Genomic DNA, 22,123 nt, shown 5'->3' with positions numbered 1-22,123 from the left:
GATTTCCAGGATTTGCAGCATTTTTGTTGTATTACTAAGGAATCTAAGCCTGGTTTGAGCTACCCAGTGACCATGGAGAATTAATATTCCACCCAACAGCTCTGCTCACAGTTTCTAAACAGACAGCTCCTGCTGCTGCCCCACCCCCCTCCCAGCCTTGGAATGAGACCGTGTAGGAAAAGGAGAGGGTGGATCCTGTTGGTTGGTTCCCTGAGCAGACTGTCAAAGTCCTTTGGCAGAATGCCTCATCACCAGAACTTTCCAACAAGCTCCAAGACATTGCTTGGCTGGTGGTGAGAAGGGCACTGCCCGCATGCTGCCCTCATAGCAGCTGTGGGACGGGGGTAGACTATGTGACACATCTCCTTCTGAATGTGCTCTTGCAAAGCGAGTCTGAAGGAAGATGCAGTGGTTTTTTTTATCGAGGTCCATCCCGAGCAGGTCCATGACACGGGACTTCATGCTCCACATTCCCCGAGATGCACATTGGGACAAACATCAACTGCACCTGGAGGACCATCAACTCGGTGAAAGACATTTTTTGTGTACAGTTCTGGTCACCATGCTGCCAGAAGGATGTGGACGTTTTGGAGAGGGTACAGAAAAGGTTTACCAGGATGGTGCCTGGTATTGGGGATTTTAGCTCTAAAGAAAGTTGGATAGACTGTGTTTGTTTTCATTGGAATGCAGGAATTGGGGGGGGTGGAGGGGGGGTGATCTGATAGAAGCTTATAAGATTGCGAATGGCATGGATAGATTGGAATATGTTAGGCCTTTTCCCAAGGTGGAGGGGTCAATTACTAAGAATATGAATTCAAGGTGCGAGGTGGGGGAGATGTTTAAAAGAGATGTGCATGGCAAATTTTTCACACAAAAGGTGGAACACACTGCTAGTGAAGGTGCTAAAGAGAAACAAAAAATACTGCAGATGCTGGAATCCAAAATAGACAGGAGGCTGGAAGAACCTCAGCATGCCAGGCAGCATCAAGAGGTGGACAAGTCAACGTTTTGGGTGTAACCCTTCTTCAGGTGATGGAAAGCAGACACAAAAGCGGCATTCAAAAAACACCTGGACAAATACATGAATAGGAAGGGAATAGAGGGATACGGATCCTGTAAGGGAAGGCAGTTTTAGTATGGAAGGGTAAAATGTGCCAGCGCAGGCTTGGAGGGCTGAAGGGCCTGTTCCTGTGCTGCATTGTTCTTTGTTCTGTCCGAAATTTGTTGGTCTTTCAGAACAAAGAGTTGAACTCAATTGAATGTTGCAGGCTGGCACATTCCAAGGTCCAGGACTATGTGCTGAAGGACCCACTAAAGCCTGGGGCAGTTAATTGAGGGCCCATTCTGTTATTAGACCCACATGTAAATATAGTCTTGTATATGTAAGGGAGATCTTTAGTTTGTTTGAATTGTCAATTCCAGTACTTGTTTCTTTTCTTGATCGGCTACTGTATGGGAATCGAACGGCATTTGTGACAATGAAGATGTTTTTATGAATAAAGTATATTCTTGAAATTAAAAAAAAGTCATCAATGAGCCAAAAGATGAAAGGGCACGCCTATTGATGGCTATAATGCACTGCAGGCAGCTAAAGTAATGTAAAGTCGAAGTTCTGCCCCTCAGTCATGGGACATTCACCCTGTAGATTGGCCAGGGAGGAGACCTAGTGGGAGCCCAAGCTCAGTTGATCAGGGGCTTGGTGAAAGGATGTTTTGCCTGCCTTTGGGAATAAGGGGGCAGGTAGCAACAAAGGTAATGTTCTATCTTCTCAATGAGCAATGGACATCCTCTGAAAATAGTACCTCATTTTCATGGAGTCATAGAGATGCACAGCACAGAAACAGATCCTTCAGCCCAACCCGTCCATGTTGACCAGATATCCCAATCTAGTCCTATTTGTGCCATATCCATCAAAACCCTTCTTATTCATGTCCACATCCAGATGCCTTTTAAATGTTTAAATACCAAAAAAAGGCTCCCACCTGACTGTTGATGCTAACCATATGATGAAGCAGGCAGTGTAATATGGTGCACAGTTCAGCTTTTAACCAGCTCCATTAACTAGTTATCTCTGCTGGTGGGGCAGACTGCTAGCTTCAGCACCTACTCAACCCCACCCCATAACCACAGGGGTTTGTGAAAGATCTGTCACTTTAAAAAAGCTCACTTTATCCTGGATTTTATTTTGAGCAGTAATTATAAAGGCAGAGTGGCAACTGAAGACAGCTTGAGTCTATGACTTTGATGTTCTTTAATTTTGTTTACAGAGTTCGAACAACTGAAGGGGATTGGCCAGTTCTCCCAGATCAGGCTCTCTCATTTTTTTTGAAGCTGTAGCAGACAGAAGTTCTTTCCAGAAGAGGAGGGTCTTTTGTCAATGATTCCTAGCTGCTACATGTGAGAATCTGTGTCTGAATTTACCTTTTTGCCAAGGGTGTGTTTATGGGATGTTACTATACTGGAACAGTTAATTAGCAACAGGTACTGTATCTATTATTTGGTTAAGTTTTCCAGTAGTTACATTATTCTAAATTCCACATTCTTTAGTTTGTATTTTATCTATGGTCTTTAAATAAATTGTGTTTTGCTTAACGTCAAGTAGTTTAAATTGTCACATCACATCTGGGGCACAGCACTTCACATCTATCTTTAAAATAAGAAAATAATTTAGAGTCTAGGCTATCTTCTTAAAATATTCTAAAGGGGTCTGGTCTGGTCCATAACAAGGTGAGTGAGAAGCTGGTGGGATAGCCACACATCCAATCTTAGCAGCCCTAGCCAAAACAAAAAGCACCCATAATATAAATATACAGGAATATAATCCCCAGCCAGCAGATTAACTTAAGAAGCATGGTTTCCAAAACCAAGGCGTCTGGGTAGAAGGAGATCATGCTCAGTTTAAAGCACTAGGCACACAAAGCATGACATTAACAACAGTACAGCTGTGGATTGTAATAACATTTTATTACATTTTATCAGACGGTAATTATTATGCTCATATATAAAATTTTATTCCAATTAAAGGCATTAAGACATTTCAATAAATCTATTTGAGCATTCCTTATTCAAAATCTCAAATGTGTGATTCTCCAATGTCTCCCTCTTTTACCATCAGGTCCTGAGGACAACATTTCTTGCCTACCTTACTAAATCCATCATTCGCATACTCCTATGTCAAATTTCTCCTCAGTCTTGTATGTCCCAAAGGGATCAACTCAGTTCAACCTTACTGATAAAATTCCCTTTCCTGGAACTGCTGGCATCTGATGAAGAGCTGTTTAAAGAGTTAAAAATGATATTTCAGGGCTGCGTGAGCCAAGCAGAAACTTTACACATTCTCTTCCTGAATATTCCATCATTTCACGCTGCAGAATTGTTTTTGTTTGATTTTCAACTGAAGAACCAGAATTAAAATAATTATAAATTCAGTCAGAAGGAGAGGGACTGTAATCGACCATCGGTTTCTTGTACAAACTTCAGCAGTTTTCGTTTCTGTAAAAAAATGAAAGATAACCACTGAACATTGTAGCAGTAGTTTCAGTGCTAGTTTGTTTTTTCATTTGCTGATATTTTAAAATACACCCCATCATACCAAATTGATCATATTGATGGGTTTAGTTTAAGATATTGTTTATAGATACTACAATACTTAAAAGGCATCTGGGAAGGTATATGAATGGGAAGGATTAGAGCAATACGGGTCAAAATGCTGGCAAATAGGACTAGATTAGGTTAGGATATCTGGGTGGCATGGACGAGGTGGACCAAAGGGTCTGTTTCTATGCTCTACATTTCTATGATTCTACGACTAAAATCAGGAACAAAGACAGCTGCGTTAATACAGCACCTTTAAATGTAGAAAACAAATCCCAAGGCACTTCAGATTGTACAATCAGCCAGAAAGGCATTTTGTTTTTATGGTGTTTCTCATTATGAAAGCATATTTTCAGCTAACGCAGTGTTATTGATGTGCAATCACTTGTGATTAAGGAAATTCAGTGACCAGTGTGCATACAGCAAGTTCCCACTAACAATGGTTAGATGATGACCAGATAACTTGTTTTTCTTAATGATGTTGTTTGAAGGATAACAACAACCAACACTTTGGGAATAACTTCCCCAGTTCCACTTCACAATAGTACCATGGGATCTCATTCATCTGTCGGAGGAAACAGCCTCAAAAGGGGTTTTGGCTTAATGTCTCAATTAAAATACAACATGTCTAACAACTCAGCTCAGAGTACTGTTTGGAACTATCAACGAAGATTTGTTGCTCAAAGCGTTTGAGTGGATTTGAATCATAACCGTCTATCACTGAAGCATGACTGACATCTGCAAAGAAATATTCGGGCGCATGGGTAAAGGATCATTGATTTAAACAGGTGGACCTAGGGAGGGAAATCCACTAGCAGCAATGCCGTGAGGAATTCATGGGCTTCCAGGATCCGCAGCAATGCAGAGCAAGGGAGGGACTTAAAACAAAGATGGAATCTTTAAATTGGAGGTACTGAGGTGACTAAAAACAGGTGAGCAAGTATGGGAGAGATGAGGACAAGCCACTAATTACCTAAACTACAGAGCACTAAAAGGAAGCTTGACATAAGTGAGGAGTGCCCTCTTTTGAAAATAAAACATAAAATTCTTGTATGATTGGCTTCAAAGTGAATGAAGAATTTTGATAAACCAAGAATGAAAAATTGCAAAGCTAAAACTGAACAAGATGCAGCTGTTTAAACTTCTAAAATGGAAAGCAATGTGGAACAGAAACAGTCCGAAATAGAACTGACAGTTTTTATTTTTGAGAATGCACCAGGGTAGTTTCTGCAGTAAACATCCCCCACCACCACAAACCATCTGGAACAAACTAGAAAAACCGAGGTGGCTTCCTTCCATTGGCTCAGTTATTTAGATGTAGAAGAGTTTGTGGAAAAGCCTATCTACCATAGCATGCTCCCAAACCGACCTCTGCAAAGAAAAAAGAAAAAAGGAAAAATGGCCTGGAAACGAAAAGGAGCAAATAGACTGCCAGCTGAACTATTTTTAGCTCCTGTTTATCTCTGACCCAGACCCCAGTGGATTAGAGATATCCAATGTAGAGCACTCAAGATGGAGGGGTTCAGCATTGTGTTCCAAAGGCATACAGGAGGTTGAGAGTACCAACAGTAGAGGTTACACAGGTTAACTTACCCACAGAAAGGCCAAATGTTCGAGAAACCGATTGATGTAGCACATCATTCGTTAGCTTAAAGGTATAGTTTGAACTTCTACTGGCATCAGTTATTTCCAAAATACTGTGCAGTGAGTATAGGCCATTGTCACTTTGTTGGTAATAAGTCTCAGACTGGGTAGAAATATCTTCATTTTCTCCATTGTGCCAAGATACAGAGGCCTGAGGATAACCGTGGGATTCAAATCTGAACACTGTCCCAGATGGTTGTAGTTGGATGTAAAAGTCAGGTTCCTTGTAATATGCTGGAAAATAAAAACAACAAGTCAATCAAAATAAGAAATAGACTTGACAGCATATTGCATTGATAGCTGTAATTAAACAATGCAGTGAAAACTATAAATGTTCAAAATTGTTAACTCCAAGTACAAACAGACCAGTGGCAGTAATTGCTGTTGTATTTAATTTATAACAAATATAGCTGAAGGTGGAAAATCCTACAATGTTGTTTTATTCATTTGTGGGACTTGGGCTTCACTGGCTGGCCAGCATTGATAGCCCATCTGAGAAGGTGGGGAGGAGCTGCCTTCTTGAATCGCTGCAGTCCACTTGCTGTGGGTTGACCCACAATGCCAGTTGGGAGGGAATTCCAGGATGTTGACCCGACTGTGAAGGAGCAGTGGTATATTTCCTAGTCAGGGTGGTGAGAGGCTTGGAGGGGAACTTGCAGATGGTGGTGTTCGCAAGTACCTGCTGTCCGTGTCCTTCTAGAAAGAAATGGTTGTGGTTTGGAAAGTGCTGTCTAAGGATTTCTAGCGAATTTCTGCAGTGCATCTTGTAGATAGTACACACTGCTCAAAGTTTGTGCGAAGATTTGTAGCTCGGGTGCTTGTTGTAGTGGTCCTGTTCGCCGAGCTAGAAGTTTTTGTTGCAAACGTTTCGTCCCTTGGCTAGGAGACATCATCAGTGCTGTGGAGCCTCCTGCGAAGCGCTTCTTTGATGTTTCTTCCGGTATTTATAGTGTGTAGAAACCAGAGTTGTTCATATGTTGCACTTAGGCGGTTAGCGCAGGATTCCCATTTCCTGGCTTGTCTCAGCGTCTCTCGCCCGTAAGTGTTCAAAGTTTGTGCGAAGATTTGTAGCTCGGGTGCTTGTTGTAGTGGTTCTGTTCGCCGAGCTGGAAGTTTTTGTTGCAAACGTTTCGTCCCCTGGCTAGGAGACATCATCAGTGCAACATATGAACAACTCCGGTTTCTACACACTATAAATGCTGGAAGAAACATCAAAGAAGCGCTTCGCAGGAGGCTCCACAGCACTGATGATGTCTCCTAGCCAGGGGACGAAACGTTTGCAACAAAAACTTCCAGCTCGGCGAACAGAACCACTACAGTACACACTGCTGCTACTGAATGCTGGTGGTGGAGGGATTGAATGTTTGTTGATGTGGTGCCAATCATGTGGGTGGCATTGTTCTGGATGGTGTCGAGCTTCTTGAGTGTTGTTGGAGTTGCACCCATCCAGTCAAGTGGGGAGTATTCCATCACATTCCTGACTTGTGCCTTGTAGATGGTGGATAGACTTTGGGGTGTCAGGAGGGGAGTTACCTGCTGTAGGATTCCTAGTCTCTGACCTGCTCTTGTAGCCAGTGTTTAGGTGGTGAGTCCAGTTGAGTTTCTGGTCAATGGTGACCCCAAGGATGTTGCCAGTGAGAGATTCAGAGATGGTAATACTATTGAATGTCAAGGGGCATTGGTTAGAGTATCTCTTATTGGTGATGGCCATTGTCTGGCATTGTGTGGCACAAATTGTACTTGCTTCTTGTCGGCCCAAGCCTGGATATTGTCCAGCTCGTGTTGCATTTGAGCATGCACTGCTTCAGTAGCAGAGAGAGTGGCGAATGGTGCTGAACATTGACGAATAACCCCACTTCTGATCTTATGAAGGAGGGAAGGTCATTGATGAAGCAGCTGAAGATTGTTGGGCTTAGGACACTACCCTGAGGACTGACCCTCCACAACCACAACCATCTTCCTATCTGTCAGGTACAACATTAACCACCGGAGTGTTTGGCCCATTGATTCCAGTTTTGGCAGGGCTCCTTGATGCCACACTCGGTTGAATGCAGTTTTGATGTCAAGGGCTGTCCCTCTTCCCTCCCCTCTGGAATTCAGCTCTTTTGTCCATGTTTGAACCAGGTCTGTAATGAGGTCAGGAGCTGAGTGACCCTGGCAAAACCCAAACTGGGCGTCACTGAGTAGGTTATTGCTGAGCAGGTGAGGCTTGATAGCTCTGTTACTGACACCTTCCATCACTTTACTGATGGAGAGTAGACTGATGGGGTGGTAATTGAGTTGGAGTTGTCATGCCTTTTGAGTACAGGGTATACCTGGGCAGTTTTCCAGTGTTGTAACTGTACTGGAACAGCTTGGCAAGGGGAGCAGCAAGTTCTGGAGCACATGTCTTTAGTACCAATGCCAGAATGACTTCAGGGCCCATTGCCTTTGTAGTATCCAGAGCCTCTAGCTGTTTCTTGATATCACATGGATATGTGGGACCACTGGAGGAACCGTAATGGATCATCCATTCGGCACTTCTGACTGAAGGTTGTTGCAAATGCATAAGCCTCAACTTTTGCACTGATGTGCTGGGCTCCTCCATCATTGAGGATGGGGGTATTTGTGGAGTATCCTCCTCCAGTGAGTTGTTTAATTGTCCTCCACCATTCAGGACTGGATGTGGAAGGACTGCAGAGCTTAGAGCTGATCCGTTGCTTGTGGGGTCACTTAGCTCTGTCTGTCACTTACTGCTTATGCTGTTTGGCAAGCATGTGGTCCTGTTTGGTAGCTTCAGCAGGTTGATACCTCATCTTCAGGGTATACCTGGTGCTACTCCTGGCATACCCTCCTGCACTCTCCATTGAGCCAAGGTTGATCCCCTGGTTTGATGGTAATGGCGAGTGGGGAATAGCAGCAGCTGTTAAACAGAGATTTACAAAAGGAGAGTAGAGTGCTGTCCAGTTATTAACATGACAGTGAATGGCACCGAACATATGAACGAATTAGAGGTGGAGTATGGCACTCTTCCCCTGAATGGATTGACCATTCAATAGGGTCATGGCTGATCCAAATGCAGCTTCAACTCCATCATCCTCACCAGCCCTGAACCTTTCACCTCTTAAGAGACAATCTCAAATCAAACAGCATTAAAGAACAATTCCTCATGAAATTAAAATGTTTTTGTGTGACTCAGCAGTCAGCAAGAGTCCACCCTGGGAGTTGACACTGCTGTTTTGGAAAGTGACTCAGTAACAATTTAAAGAGAGCAGCACAAAAACAAAAACTAATTTTGGACTTCACTGCTTCTCCAGCGTGTCTCGGGATTAGCACCTTCTTTCCCAGAACTATTAGCTTCTGGATTGAATATCTAGCACAAATGGACATGTAAATGGGGGAACATAATTGAGTTTTGGCGAATAGGATCTGATCACAGAATCCACAACATTCACCAAATTTTTTATCTTGAGATTTACAACATTGAAGCACATACTTCCTCTCTGCTTCTTGTCATTTTTTTCTCCTCCCGCTATCCTCGTGCCCCTGGAGAAGTTCAACTTATGGCTGAGACAACATGCTCTGCTATCAGCTCAAATTGTCATCATTAGTCAGCTTGACCCTCAATTCTTTACTATCACTGGGCTTCTCATTTATGAAGAGGTCACATTTCAGCTAGATACCGGAGATATCAAAATACAATTGGGTTGGGGAACAGCTAACAGGAGTGGCCATCCTCATTGAGATGTGGTGAGGTCAGGAATAGAGAGGAGTTAGACCTGCAGAGTCTGAGTAATCTTCCTGGTCCATACACTGTGCCTTAGATACGTAGACTCACTCAGCCATCTGGGGAGGCCAAGAAGTGGGATTTTAAATTTACAACTTCAAAGAATTAAAATGGACAAAATACATACCTGCAAATATTAAAGACAGGGTGCCCCAGCCGCTTCCTGAAGCACCACTAACAAAGCACTTGTATTGCCCAGCATCCTCTGATTTCACTTGGTCCAGCTTCAGTGAAGCATTCCCTCGTTTTAATTCCTCCATGAATAAGCTTGTTCTTCCAGAATACTGAGGGCTTTGGTGACTCAGTTGCTCCTTTCCATAATAATAACTATACACAACGTCCTCAGTCTCAACACGTTGCCAATTGATGACCAGTTGTTCTAGTGATGAAGATCCATGCTGAACGGTAAAGCTACATCTTAGCACAACGTACTGGCCATAGACAGCAGTGACCACTGTGTCTGGGGTATTGACCTTAAACTCGACTGTGAATAAACAGAAATAGATTAGTAACAGCGCACAATAGACAATAGGTGCAGGAGTAGGCCATTCGGCCCTTCGAGCCTGCACCACCATTCATTATGATCATGGCTGGTCACCCCCAATCAGTTGCAAATGTGTTGCTGGTCAAAGCACAGCAGGTTAGGCAGCATCTCAGGAATAGAGAATTCGACGTTTCGAGCATAAGCCCTTCATCAGGAATGGCTTATGCTCGAAACGTCGAATTCTCTATTCCTGAGATGCTGCCTAACCTGCTGTGCTTTGACCAGCAACACATTTGCAGCTGTGATCTCCAGCATCTGCAGACCTCATTTTTTACTCACCCCCAATCAGTATCCTGTTCCTGCCTTATCTCCATAACCCTTGATTCCACTATCCTTCAGAGCTCTATCCAACTCTTTCATAAGCGAATCCAGAGACTGGGCCTCCACTGCCTTCTGGGGCAAAGCATTCCACACACCCAACACTCTCTGGGTGAAGAGGTTTCTCCTCATCTCTGTTCTACATGGCCTACCCCTTATTTTTAAGCTGTGTCCTCTGGTTTGGCACTCACCCATCAGCGGAAACATGTTTCCTGCCTCCAGAGTGTCAAATCCTTTAATAATCTTATACGTCTCAATCAGATCCCCTCTCCGTCTTCTAAACTCAAGGGTATACAAGCCCAGTCGTTCCAATCTTTCAACATAAGATAGTCCCACCATTTCAGGAATTGACCTTGTGAACCTACGCTGCACTCCCTCAACAGCCAGAATGTCTTTCCTCAAATTTGGAGACCAGAACTGCACACAATATTCCAGATGCGGTCTCACCAGGGCCCTGTATAGCTACAGAAGAACCTCTTTGCTTCTATACTCAATCCCTCTTGTTATGAAGGCCAGCATGCTATTAGCTTTCTTCACTACCTGCTGTACCTGCATGCTTGCCTTCATTGACTGGTATACAAGAACACCCAGATCTCTTGTACTGCCCCTTTACCTAACTTGACTCCATTTAGGTAGTAATCTGCCTTCCCGTTCTTGCCACCAAAGTGGCTAACCATACATTTATCCACATTAAACTGCATCTGCCATGCATCTGTCCACTCACCTAACCTATCCAGGTCACCCTGTAATCTCCTAAGATCCTCCTCACATTTCACCCTGTCACCCAGCTTTGTATCATCAGCAAATTAGCTACTGTTACTATTAATACCATCTTCTATATCATTAATATATATTGTAAAACGCTGCGGTCCCAGCACTGATCCCTGCGGTACCCCCACTGGTCACCGCCTGCCATTCCGAAAGGGAGCCGCTTATCACTACTCTTTGTTTCAAGATCATCTTGAATCTCATGATCAAGAATTTATTTTGATGGATGGTTATGATTATGTAATAAATAATTTACCAAGTAAGAAAAAACATTGAAAGGAAATCTTGCATGTCATTATCCACAATTTCAGTAACTTGAGGCTGGGGGGAGATATTGAGAGGGGAGCTTCCAGGGGAATGAAGGTAAATAGACTCAGGAACAGCCCCTGCCCCCAGCCATGGTCCCCCTCCCTCCAGGTTGGCCCCTTCTCCAAGAGCAGTGCTGTGAATGAGGACAGACCCTGCCACTAAGTGGGGGAAGATCCACTTCACCGGCCTCTACCCCACTGACCCCTTCAACACCAGCCAGCTGAAGTCACAGGTAACTTCTGACCACATGTGGGAATCTTTTTTGGCCCCTGGGCAATTAATCCACTGTCAAAACTTTAAAAATTACAACAGCGAGGCAAGAGAGGACCATAGGGAGGGTAACCCTATGGGCTAAAGCCATTTTTTAAATAGGATACCCAAAACTGAAAGTCAATAAATCCACAAGCCTTAAGGCAGTAACCATACTTGCTCTAATACCACTGGGAGGAAAACCCAGCAATTGTTCAAAAGGGATATTGGGCAGTGAAGTTGCTTAAACACAGACTTTTCATTTCTGGGATCTATTTTATGAATCCAACCCAAGCTGAGAGAACGAGTCTCCTCTGTAAAGACATTTTGTGACCAGCTTGGAGACTCTCACTCCACTTCCCACGGGGCATGAAACATAATACAAAGTTGTCCCTAAATTGGCAGTCTCACTCAAAAACCCATAACATGACGGAGGTCATTGCGAGAAGGACATCAGTCATCCACAAGTGAAGGATTGTGAGATTGGGGTGGAGGTCCATCACTGGAGCAACAATTCACTTGTGAAGCTGGTTTTATCCTGTCAAAGTGTTCTGTACTGATTGCATTGAAATCAAAATGTCTTTTAAAAACTAGAAAAAAAATCAGCAGGTCTGGGATTTTTTTGTCAGCAATGTTTGGCTGTTTCACTTCCAAAGATGTTAACTGACTTGCTGAGTTTTTTTTCTCCTCCAGCAGTTCTGTTTCACCGCTGATTTCTCACATCCGTGGTACTTTGCTTTTATGTTGAACAGAAAAACTGTACTTAAAAATGTACCTCCTCAAAATCCAAAACTGATAACAAATTAACAATGGAATTGATCCAGATACTTCTCTCAAATAATTTGGACTTTTCAGTTTCATGCCTGTTGTTGGTCAGGGGAAAACCTTATTAAAATCGCCAAACTTTACAAATAAAACTTATTGTTTTGATGCTTTGCTAACTGATGAAAAGAACACTTTAAAGTGCACAGATTATTTATTAAAATGGAAAAGAAAACAGTTTGTTTGAAAATCTTACCAATAGCTGAACTGTATCCAATTGTAAGGAAAATACCAAGCAGACTTCTCAAAACACTTTGATCACTTCTCATAATACTTTTTGAACTCCTTCTCCGGGAACCTGCTGAAACACAAGAACACCAACATTAGTGGAAACTCACCTATTACAACAAGACAACTTGATTACAACTAAAAAGAAGCAGTTTACATTAAACTGCTATCACAGATGATTCTACTCCAATGTCAAACTGGGTTGAAAATACGATTCAAAATCCAGTGGACAATCAGTGGCTTGAGGGATAACTTGAAGTTAATCAGTTTCAAATACTTCTTGATGACAGCAGGTCAGGCAGTATCCACCGAGAGAGAGCAAGCTAATGTGTCACGTATAGATGACTCTTTGTCAGACTTCATCTCATGAAGAGTCTAGATTAGACTGGTGCCGGAAAAGCACAGCAGGTCAGGCATCATCTGAGAAGCATGAAAATTGACAATTTGTGCAAAAGCCCTTCATATTGTCCAAAATGTCAATTTTCCTGCCCTTTGGATGCTGCCTGACCTACTGTGCTTTTCCAGCACCACTCTAATCTTGACTCTAATCTTCAGCATCTGCAGTACCCACTTCCACCTAGTTCATCTCATGAAGAGTCATCTGGAGTCGAAATGTTATCTTGCTCTCTCCCTGGATGCTGCCTGACCTGTGATCTCCAGCATTTGTTGTTTTCGGTAGAGATTCCAACATCTGTGGTCATTTGTTCCTTCAAATTCTTCTTGGATTTGCCCAGGCACATCCCCGTCAATTCAATTGGATCAAAATAACAACCACAATCTAAGGAGCTTGATCTTGCAAGAGAAGATGCAGGCAAAATATCAGAGGTCCATATTAAATCACTCTCCCCAAAACAGTATGACATTAGTAAATACCTAGCCTTTTGGAATTTATCGTACTGACAACATATTACATGTAATAAGGCATGATACGTCACAAAATGCCAATAGCTTCTGTGTCCATTTCTAGCTCATTAATTTTCAGAACAAAACACACTGCAGAAATTGACACAAGTTGGACATTGAAATTAGTGAGTTGAGAGGATTTGTAGCTCAGGTTGAGGTCCTGGATGTAAAGTTTGGTCACTGAACTGGAAGGTCCGTTTTCAAAAATTTCATTACCATACCAGGTAACATCATCAGTGAGCCTCTGGTGAAGCACTGGTGTTATGACCCCGATTTGGAAATATATCGCTGTTCCTCCTGTGTTGCTTGGAACTCCCTCCCTCAGGGTAGTGTGTGTCTACCTACAGCACATGGACTGCAGTGGTTCAAGAGGGCAGCTCACCCCCACCTTCTCAAGGGGCAACTAAGATGGGCAATAAATACTGACCCAGCCAAACACCCACATCTCACATGTGAATAAACAAAAACACATTAGTCAACAAGGTGGAATTTACAATGATTCATTGCCACATGATAGAATACTCACCCTTGGGTGGTAAATGCCATTTAACAGTCACCATCCCCAATATTAACCAAGGAATGAGTCACCCTCTGTCTAGTGTGCCTCCCGGGTCAGCTAGGTTCCCCATCCCACAGAACACAGAGGGACAGGTCTATTCTCACCAGGACCAGCAAACCCTCCCTCCGCCCCAATGCCCCTTTCTTCAGGCTGTCCCCCCCAACCCCAGCCTCTCTGTACCGGCTACTGGACCCAGCCTCCGGCTCAACCCGCAACAACTTCCCAACCCCGGAGAGACAGAGCCGTGTGCCCAGAGATGGGCTCCCCCCGAGCAGCTCACCACAGCCCCCACCCTCCGGGCCTTACCTTTCGTCCCCACCGTCTCTGTGTCTGTCTGTGGGTCTGTGTCCGCCTTTCCCCTGGGTCACCTTCACACTGAGCCTGCCTTTGCCCTGCCGCCCTGTTATAGACCACATCGACGATGAGGTGTCTATTCTGGGCGGGACTGGAAAGTTCTGGAATTAATGCGGTCGCCATAGTTACAGCAGTTTATCTTCTCGCCCATCTCTGTCTGCGGTCACAGCGAGTGGAGCATGACGTCATGGACTTATTTCCGTCATGACGCACGACCCCGCCCCCGCACCGAGCAACGTCACCACGTCTAACCCCGCCCCTACATCGATATCCGTCCCCGCCCCCACTCCCAGCTCCAGTCCCACCCCAGGTCCTAGCTCCCAGCCTTGCCGGATCTTCACCATCCCTCCAGACCCCCCCTCTCTGAGGATGAAAGAGCAGTCCTCAGCAGGGGCCTCACCTTCGTTCCCCTACGCCCTCGGATTAATGAGTTCAACACGCGGCGAGATATTGAACAATTCTTCCGCCGCCTTCGCCTCCGTGCCTACTTTCACAACCAAGACTCCCGCCCACCCTCTGACGACCCCTTCTCCTGCCTCCAACACACCCCATCCACCGGGACACCCCGTGCTGGCCTCTTACCCGCCCTCGATCTATTTATAGCCAACTGCCGCCGCGACATTAACCGCTTCAACCTGTCCACCCCTCTCACCCACTCCAACCTCTCACCCTCAGAACGTGCAGCCCTCCACTCCCTCCGCTCCAATCCCAACCTCACCATCAAACCAGCAGACAAGGGAGGCACGGTGGTAGTTTGGCGCACCGACCTTTACACCTCTGAGGCTCAACGCCAGCTCGCGGACACCTCCTCTTATCGCCCCCTTGACCACGACCCCACCTCCAACCACCAAACCATCATCTCCCAGACCATCCATAACCTCTTCACCTCAGGGGATCTCCCATCCACCGCCTCCAATCTCATAGTCCCACAACCCCGCACCGCCCGTTTCTACCTCCTGCCCAAAATCCACAAACCTGAATACCCCGGCCGACCCATTGTCTCAGCCTGCTCCTGCCCCACCGAACTCATCTCCGCATACCTCGACACGGTTCTGTCCCCTTTAGTCCAAGAACTCCCCACCTACGTTCGGGACATCACCCACGCCCTCCACCTCCTCCAGGATTTTCGCTTCCCTGGTCCCCAACGCCTTATTTTCACGATGGACATCCAGTCCCTGTACACCTCCTTCCCCCATCACGAAGGACTCAAAGCCCTCCGCTTCTTCCTTTCCCGCCGCACCAACCAGTACCCTTCCACTGACACCCTCCTTCGATTGACTGAACTGGTCCTCACCCTGAATAACTTCTCTTTTCAATCCTCCCACTTCCTCCAAACTAAAGGAGTTGCCATGGGCACCCGCATGGGCCCCAGCTACGCCTGTCTCTTCGTAGGATATGTGAAACAGTCCATCTTCCGCAGCTACACTGGCACCACCCCGCACCTTTTCCTCCGCTACATCGATGACTGTATCGGCGCTGCCTCGTGCTCCCACGAGGAGGTTGAACAGTTCATCAACTTGACTAACACCTTCCATCCCGACCTCAAATTCACCTGGACTGTCTCAGACTCCTCCCTCCCCTTCCTAGACCTTTCCATTTCTATCTCATGCGACCGACTCAACACAGACATCTACTATAAACCAACTGACTCCCACAGCTATCTGGACTACACCTCCTCCCACCCTGCCCCCTGTAAAAACTCCATCCCATATTCCCAATTCCTTCGTCTCCGCCGCATCTGCTCCCAGGAGGACCAGTTCCAACACCGCACAGCCCAGATGGCCTCCTTCTTCAAGGACCGCAGATTCCCCACTAACGTGATCGACGATGCCCTCCACCGCATCTCCTCCACTTCCTGCTTCTCCGCCCTTGAGCCCCGCTCCTCCAACCGCCACCAAGACAGAACCCCACTGGTTCTCACCTACCACCCCACCAACCTCCGTATACAACGTATCATCCGCCGTCATTTCCGCCACCTCCAAACGGACCCCACCACCAGGGATATATTTCCCTCCCCTCCCCTATCAGCGTTCCGCAAAGACCACTCCCTTCGTGACTCCCTCGTCAGGTCCACACCCCCCACCAACCCAACCTCCACTCCCGGCACCTTCCCCTGCAACCGCAGGAAATGTAAAACTTGCGCCCACACCTCCTCCCTCACTTCCCTCCAAGGCCCCAAGGGATCCTTCCATATCCGCCACAAGTTCACCTGTACCTCCACACACATCATCTATTGCATCCGCTGCACCCGATGTGGCCTCCTCTATATTGGGGAGACGGGCCGCTTACTTGCGGAACGCTTCAGAGAACACCTCAGGGACGCCCGGACCAACCAACCCAACCACCCCGTGGCTCAACACTTTAACTCTCCCTCCCACTCCACCGAGGACATGCAGGTCCTTGGACTCCTCCATCGCCAGAACATAACAACACGACGGCTGGAGGAGGAGCGCCTCATCTTCCGCCTGGTAACCCTCCAACCACAAGGAATGAACTCAGATTTCTCCAGTTTCCTCATTTCCCCTCCCCCCACCTTGTCTCAGTCGGTTCCCTCAACTCAGCACCGCCCTCCTAACCTGCAATCTTCTTCCTGACCTCTCCGCCCCACCCCACTCCGGCCTATCACCCTCACCTTGACCTCCTTCCACCTATCACATCTCCATCGCCCCTCCCCCAAGTCCCTCCTCCCTACCTTATATCTTAGCCTGCTTGGCACACTCTCCTCATTCCTGATGAAGGGCTTATGCCCGAAATGTCGAATTTCCTATTCCTTGGATGCTGCCTAACCTGCTGTGCTTTAACCAGCAACACATTTTCAACTCCTCAATCAGCACCTTCCGAACACACTGTCTCTATCACCCACACAACCTGCTCAAAGATACTGCTATCCCCATTTGGAATGATCACCCCGTCCCACTATTAATACAGTGAGATTCTTTCTTGTTGGGGAAGGTCACTGGATAATACGTATTTTGACAGGAATGTTATTTGTCCCTTCCCAGCCCAAGCCTGGATATTGTACACGTCTTGCTGCCTTTGAACATGGAAAGCTTCAGGATCTGAAGAGTTGAGAATGGTGCTGAAAATTATGCAATCATCATTGAACATCCCCAGGTCTGACCCCTGTGGTGGGGGAGTCCAGAACTAGACGGCATAGGTTTCGGGTGAGAAGGGAAAATTTTAAAAGGGTTCTGAAGGGGCACCTTTTTCATGTAGAGGATGGTGCGTGCTTGGAATGAGCTGCCAGAGGAAGTGGTGAGGCTGGTACAATTGCTACATTTAAAAGGCATCTGGATGGGTATATGAATAGGAAGGGTTTGGAGGGATATAGGCTGGGTGCTGGCAAATGGGACTAGATTTATTGGGATATCTGGTCGGCATGGATGAGTTGGACCAAAGGGTCTGTTCCTGTACTGTACATCTCTATGACTCTTTAACTTTCAAAATTGATTGGAGTTGTCTGTTTGCATGTAAAGGGACATCTGATTAGTGGGAAGCTTTCAAAAGTGAGATAACAAGAGTTGAGAGGCATTATGTTCCTGTTAGAATGAAAGGTAAAGCTGGTAGATTAGAGAACAATGGATGAGTAAAGATATTGAGGGTTCTAGTCAAGAAGCAAAAAGAATCATAGCTATAAACAACTGTTTAAATGAATCACTTGTACAGTAGAAAGAGTGTAGGACATTCTTAAGAGGGAGATCAGGAAGGCTAACAGATGATATGAGATAGTATTGGCAAATAAAGTTAAGGATAATCCAGAGATTCTACAAGTAAACCAAGAGCAAGTGAGCAACTAGAGAGAGAATGGGCACCTTAAAGATCAACAAGCTCATCTTTGTGTTGAACCTCAGGAGGTGGGGGAGATATTAAATGGATATTTCATGTCAGTTTTTACTGTGGAGAACGATATGGAGGCTAGAGTACACAGGGAAATAAATATTGATGTTTTGAAACAGTTCACACTGGAGAAAAGGAATTGCTGGAGGTCTTAGAAAATATGAAGGTGGAAAAATCTTTGGGACCAGATCTAGTGTATCCCAAGACTTTGTGGAAAGTTGGGGAGGAAATTGCAGTATTGCTTGCAAAAATATTTGTACCATCAGTAACCAGGGGTGAGGTACTGGAGGACTGGAGGGTGACTAACGTTGTACCTTTGCTTAAGAAGGGATAGAAGGAGAAGCCTGGGAACTGTAGACCTGTGAGTTTGACTTTGGTGGTGGCTACATTGTTGGAGGTGATTCTGAAAGATAGGAATTGGAAAGGCAAGAAATGGTTAGGGATAGTCAGCATAGTTTGTGCGAGGGAAGTCCTGTCTCACAAGCTTAATTGAGTTTTTGAGGAAGTAACTAGGAAGATTGATGAGGGCAGAATAGCGGATATTGTTTACTTGGACTTTAGTAAAGCCTTTGACAAGATTCCACATGTGTGACTAATTAGTAAAGTTAGATCACGTGGAATTCAGGGTGAGATTGCCAATTGGATAGGTAATTAGCTTATACACAGGAGACAGAGTGATGGTGAAGGGCTATGACCAGAGGTGTTCCACGATTGGCTCTGAGTCCTCTTTTATTTGTCATTGTATAAATAACTTACGTGAGAATATAGAAAGAATGGCTAGTAAACTTGTGAAAGACACCAAGGTTGGTGGTATAGTGGATAGTGAAGAAGGTTATCTCAGATTACAAAGAGATCTTAATCAATTGGGTCAATGAGCAGATGGAGTTTAATTTGAATAAATATGAGGTATTGCATTCAGGAAAAGCAGATAAAGGCAATACTTTCACAATTAAAAGCAGTGTCTTGGGTAGTGTTAGAGTCATAGAGATGTACAGCACGGAAACAGACCCTTTAAAAGAGTCGAGAGAGCTTTGCTTTTGGTTTAAAAGAGCAAAACAAAACCAAGTGACTCCTGTGGGGGACAAATCTCCAGGAAAGGGCAGAATGAGGAAGGGGAAGCAATTCTCCCTTGTGATTCCTTGATAAATTCATTATTTTTCAATTTATGTACCATCTGTTCCTTTTATGTAATTCTATTTGTCCCTGGTCATATTACACAATGCAATGGCCACGGGATCAATGTCTGGGATCATTCCTCACTGAGCTCAGTAAGTACATGCATGCAATAGCTTCAATTATTGTCCCAATTAATCTCAGAAATGTTACTGCACTGACTCATTAAATGTGAGTCATTATCTCATGCCTACCTCCTGCTGTTTTCTCATGACATGTTATTTCTGCCAAAATAACCATCCAATCCCCTCTCAAATCTGTCAATTGAACCCACCCCATCACCTTCCAAACAATGCATTCCATAACTCTCTGTTTTCCACACTTTACCCTTCTTCTTTTGTAGATTGCTTTAAATCTATGCCCCCTTGACCATAAGACATAGGAGCAGATGTAGGCCATTCAGCCCTTCAAATCTACTCTGCCATTCAATGAAATCAAAGTTGATCTGATAATTCTCTGTTCCACTTACCTGCCTTTTGCCCATAACTCTGCGTTCCCATACAGATTAACAACCTGTCTGTCCCTGCGTCGCATGTTCCTATCAACTCAGCCTCTACGGGCCGCTGCAGTCAGAAATTCTACAGATTCACTGCCCTTTGAGAAAGGGAATTCCTCCTCATTTCTGTTTTAAGTGTTGGCTCTTATTGAAAATGTAAAAACAACAGGGTTTTTATGGTAGGTGTTTTTAACTTCCCCTATATTGACTGCGACTCCCTTAGTGCCAGGGGCTTGGTTGGGAAGAATTTCAGAGCTGTATCATTGAGTCATACAGCATGAAAATAGACCCTTCGGTTCAACTATCCATGCCATCTGGCCTTTTTTTTTAAACAATAGGTAAGCAATCCAACGAGGGCCTTTCTAGAGCTAGTATTGGGGAATGAGCCAAGCCAAGTGATTGATGTTTCAGTGCTGGAGCATTTTGGGAAGAGTGATCATACTTATGGATAAGGTTCAGAGTAGTCCTGGGGTGAAAGTACTGAACTGGGGGAGATCTAACTATGACAATATTAGGCAGGAACTGGACAATGTGGATTGGGAGCTGCTGTTTGAGGGTAAATCTATATCTGGCATGTGGGAATCTTTTAAAAGCCAGTTTGTTAGAGTTCAGGATCAGCATATTCCTGTGACAATGAAGGATAAGTATGGCAAGTTTCAGGAACCCTGGATGAGAAGAGAAATTAAGATCTTAATCAAAAAAAAGGAGGCATGCATAAGGTTAAGAAACTGAAAGTGGACAGATCCCTCAAAGAACACAAAGGTAGCAGGAAAGGACTCAAGCAAGGAATTAGGAAGACTAAAAGGTTCCATGAAATATCTTTGTCAAGCAGGAAAATCCCAAGGTGTTTAAATGTATCTAAGGAGCAAGAGAGTAGCGAAGGAAAGGGCAGTTCCATTCAAGGACAGACGAGAGTATTTATGTTTGATACCCCCGGAGAAAGTGGATGAGGTCCTGAAGGAATACTTTGCCTTGGTATTTACTAAGGAGAGGGACGTGGTGGATGGTGAGTCTGGGGAGGACTATGTTGATATTCTAGGACACGTCAAATTGAAATAAAAGGAGGCGTTGTGTGTTTTGAAAAGCATGAAGGTAGATGAGTCCCAGCATCGGATGGGATATATCCCAGAATGCTGAGGGAGGTAGGTGAGAACATGTCTTGTATTCAAAGTTTGTGAGAAGATTTGTAGCTCGGGTGCTTGTTGTTGTGGTTCTGTTGGCCGAGCTGGGAATTTGTGTTGCAGACGTTTCATCCCCTGTCTAGGTGACATCCTCAGTGCTTGGGAGCCTCCTGTGAAGCGCTTCTGTGTTTTTTTCTCTGGCATTTATAGTGGTTTGTCTCTGCCGCTTCCGGTTCTCAGTTCCAGCTGTCCGCTGCAGGGGCCGGTATATTGGGTCCAGGTCGATGTGTTTGTTGATAGAATGTGTGGATGAGCGCCATGTCTCTAGGAATTCCCTAGCTGTTCTCTGTTTGGCTTGTCCTATAATAGTAGTGTTGTCCCAGTCGAATTCATGTTGCTTGTCATCTGCGTGTGTGGCTACTAAGGATAGCTGGTCGTGTTGTTTTGTGGCTAGTTGGTGTTCATGGATGCGGGTTGTTAGCTGTCTTCCTGTTTGTCCTATGTAGTGTTTTGTGCAGTCCTTGCATGGGATTTTGTACACTACGTTGGCTTTGCTCATGCTGGGTATCGGGTCCTTTGTCCTGGTGAGTTGTCTGAGAGTGGCTGTTGGTTTGTGTGCTGTTATGAGTCCTAGTGGTCGTAGTAGTCTGGCTGTCAGTTCGGAAATGCTCTTGATGTATGGTAATGTGGCTAGTCCTTTGGGTTGCGGCATGTCCTCATTCCATTGTCTTTCCCTTAGGCATCTGTTGATGAAATTGTGGGGGTATCCGTTTTTGGCGAATACATTGTATAGGTGTTCTTCCTCTTTTTGCAGTTCTGGTGTACTGCAGTGTGTTGTGGCCCTTTTGAACAGTGTCTTGATGCAACTTCTTTTGTGTGTGTTGGGGTGGTTGCTTTCATAGTTCAGGACTTGGTCTGTGTGTGTGGCTTTCCTGTATACCTTTGTGGTGAATTCTCCATTAGGTGTTCTCTGTCCCATCACGTCTAGGAATGGGAGTTGGTTGTCCTTTTCTTCCTCTCTCGTGAATGTGGCGTTGATGATCCGGTGTGTGTTCTCTATTTCTGTGTTTTTAATGATTACAAAGGTGTCGTCCACATTTCTGACCCAGAGTTTGTTCTAATCTTTGCATTACAGCTTCTGCTATGAGTCCAGAGATGGGTGAGCCCATGGGTGTGCCGTTGATTTGTTCATATATTTTATCATCAGAAATATCCACATAGACAAGGAAGAAACTATGGTCTCATTCGATGTAACGGCACTGTTCACCTCTATCGACAAAACCCTAGCCAGAGAAACAATAGCCAACCTGCTGGACATACAGAACAGACAACAGGACGGTGAACCTATCAACAAAGACGGCATACTCAAACTACTGGACCTGTGCCTCACAACACACTTCACATTCAACAACCAGATATACGAACAAATCAACAGCAC

General features: G+C 45.0%; 1 protein-coding gene across 2 annotated transcripts; it reads right to left on the bottom strand.

Moving 5' to 3' along the window:
* Positions 1-2,943: 2,943 nt before the first annotated feature.
* Positions 2,944-14,226, bottom strand: LOC132829926 (CD276 antigen-like). Of its 2 annotated transcripts, none has more exons than XM_060847346.1 (5): positions 14,011-14,226; positions 12,211-12,315; positions 9,132-9,488; positions 5,188-5,472; positions 2,944-3,492 (listed from the first exon to the last, which is right to left on the bottom strand). In XM_060847346.1, the coding sequence occupies exons 2-5, from the start codon at positions 12,281-12,283 to the stop codon at positions 3,356-3,358; spliced, it is 852 nt and encodes a 283-aa protein (XP_060703329.1). In that variant the 5' UTR covers positions 12,284-12,315; positions 14,011-14,226; the 3' UTR covers positions 2,944-3,355. The 2 variants fall into 2 exon arrangements, with proteins under 2 accessions (XP_060703329.1, XP_060703330.1); XM_060847347.1 differs by having other exon boundaries at positions 12,211-12,312.
* Positions 14,227-22,123: the final 7,897 nt, after the last annotated feature.

The sequence above is a fragment of the Hemiscyllium ocellatum genome, chromosome 30 (assembly GCF_020745735.1).
Source record: "Hemiscyllium ocellatum isolate sHemOce1 chromosome 30, sHemOce1.pat.X.cur, whole genome shotgun sequence".
Classification (NCBI taxonomy): Eukaryota; Metazoa; Chordata; class Chondrichthyes; order Orectolobiformes; family Hemiscylliidae; genus Hemiscyllium; species Hemiscyllium ocellatum.
Note: the sequence above shows the minus strand (reverse complement) of the source record. Positions and strands in the feature narration are given on the sequence as shown.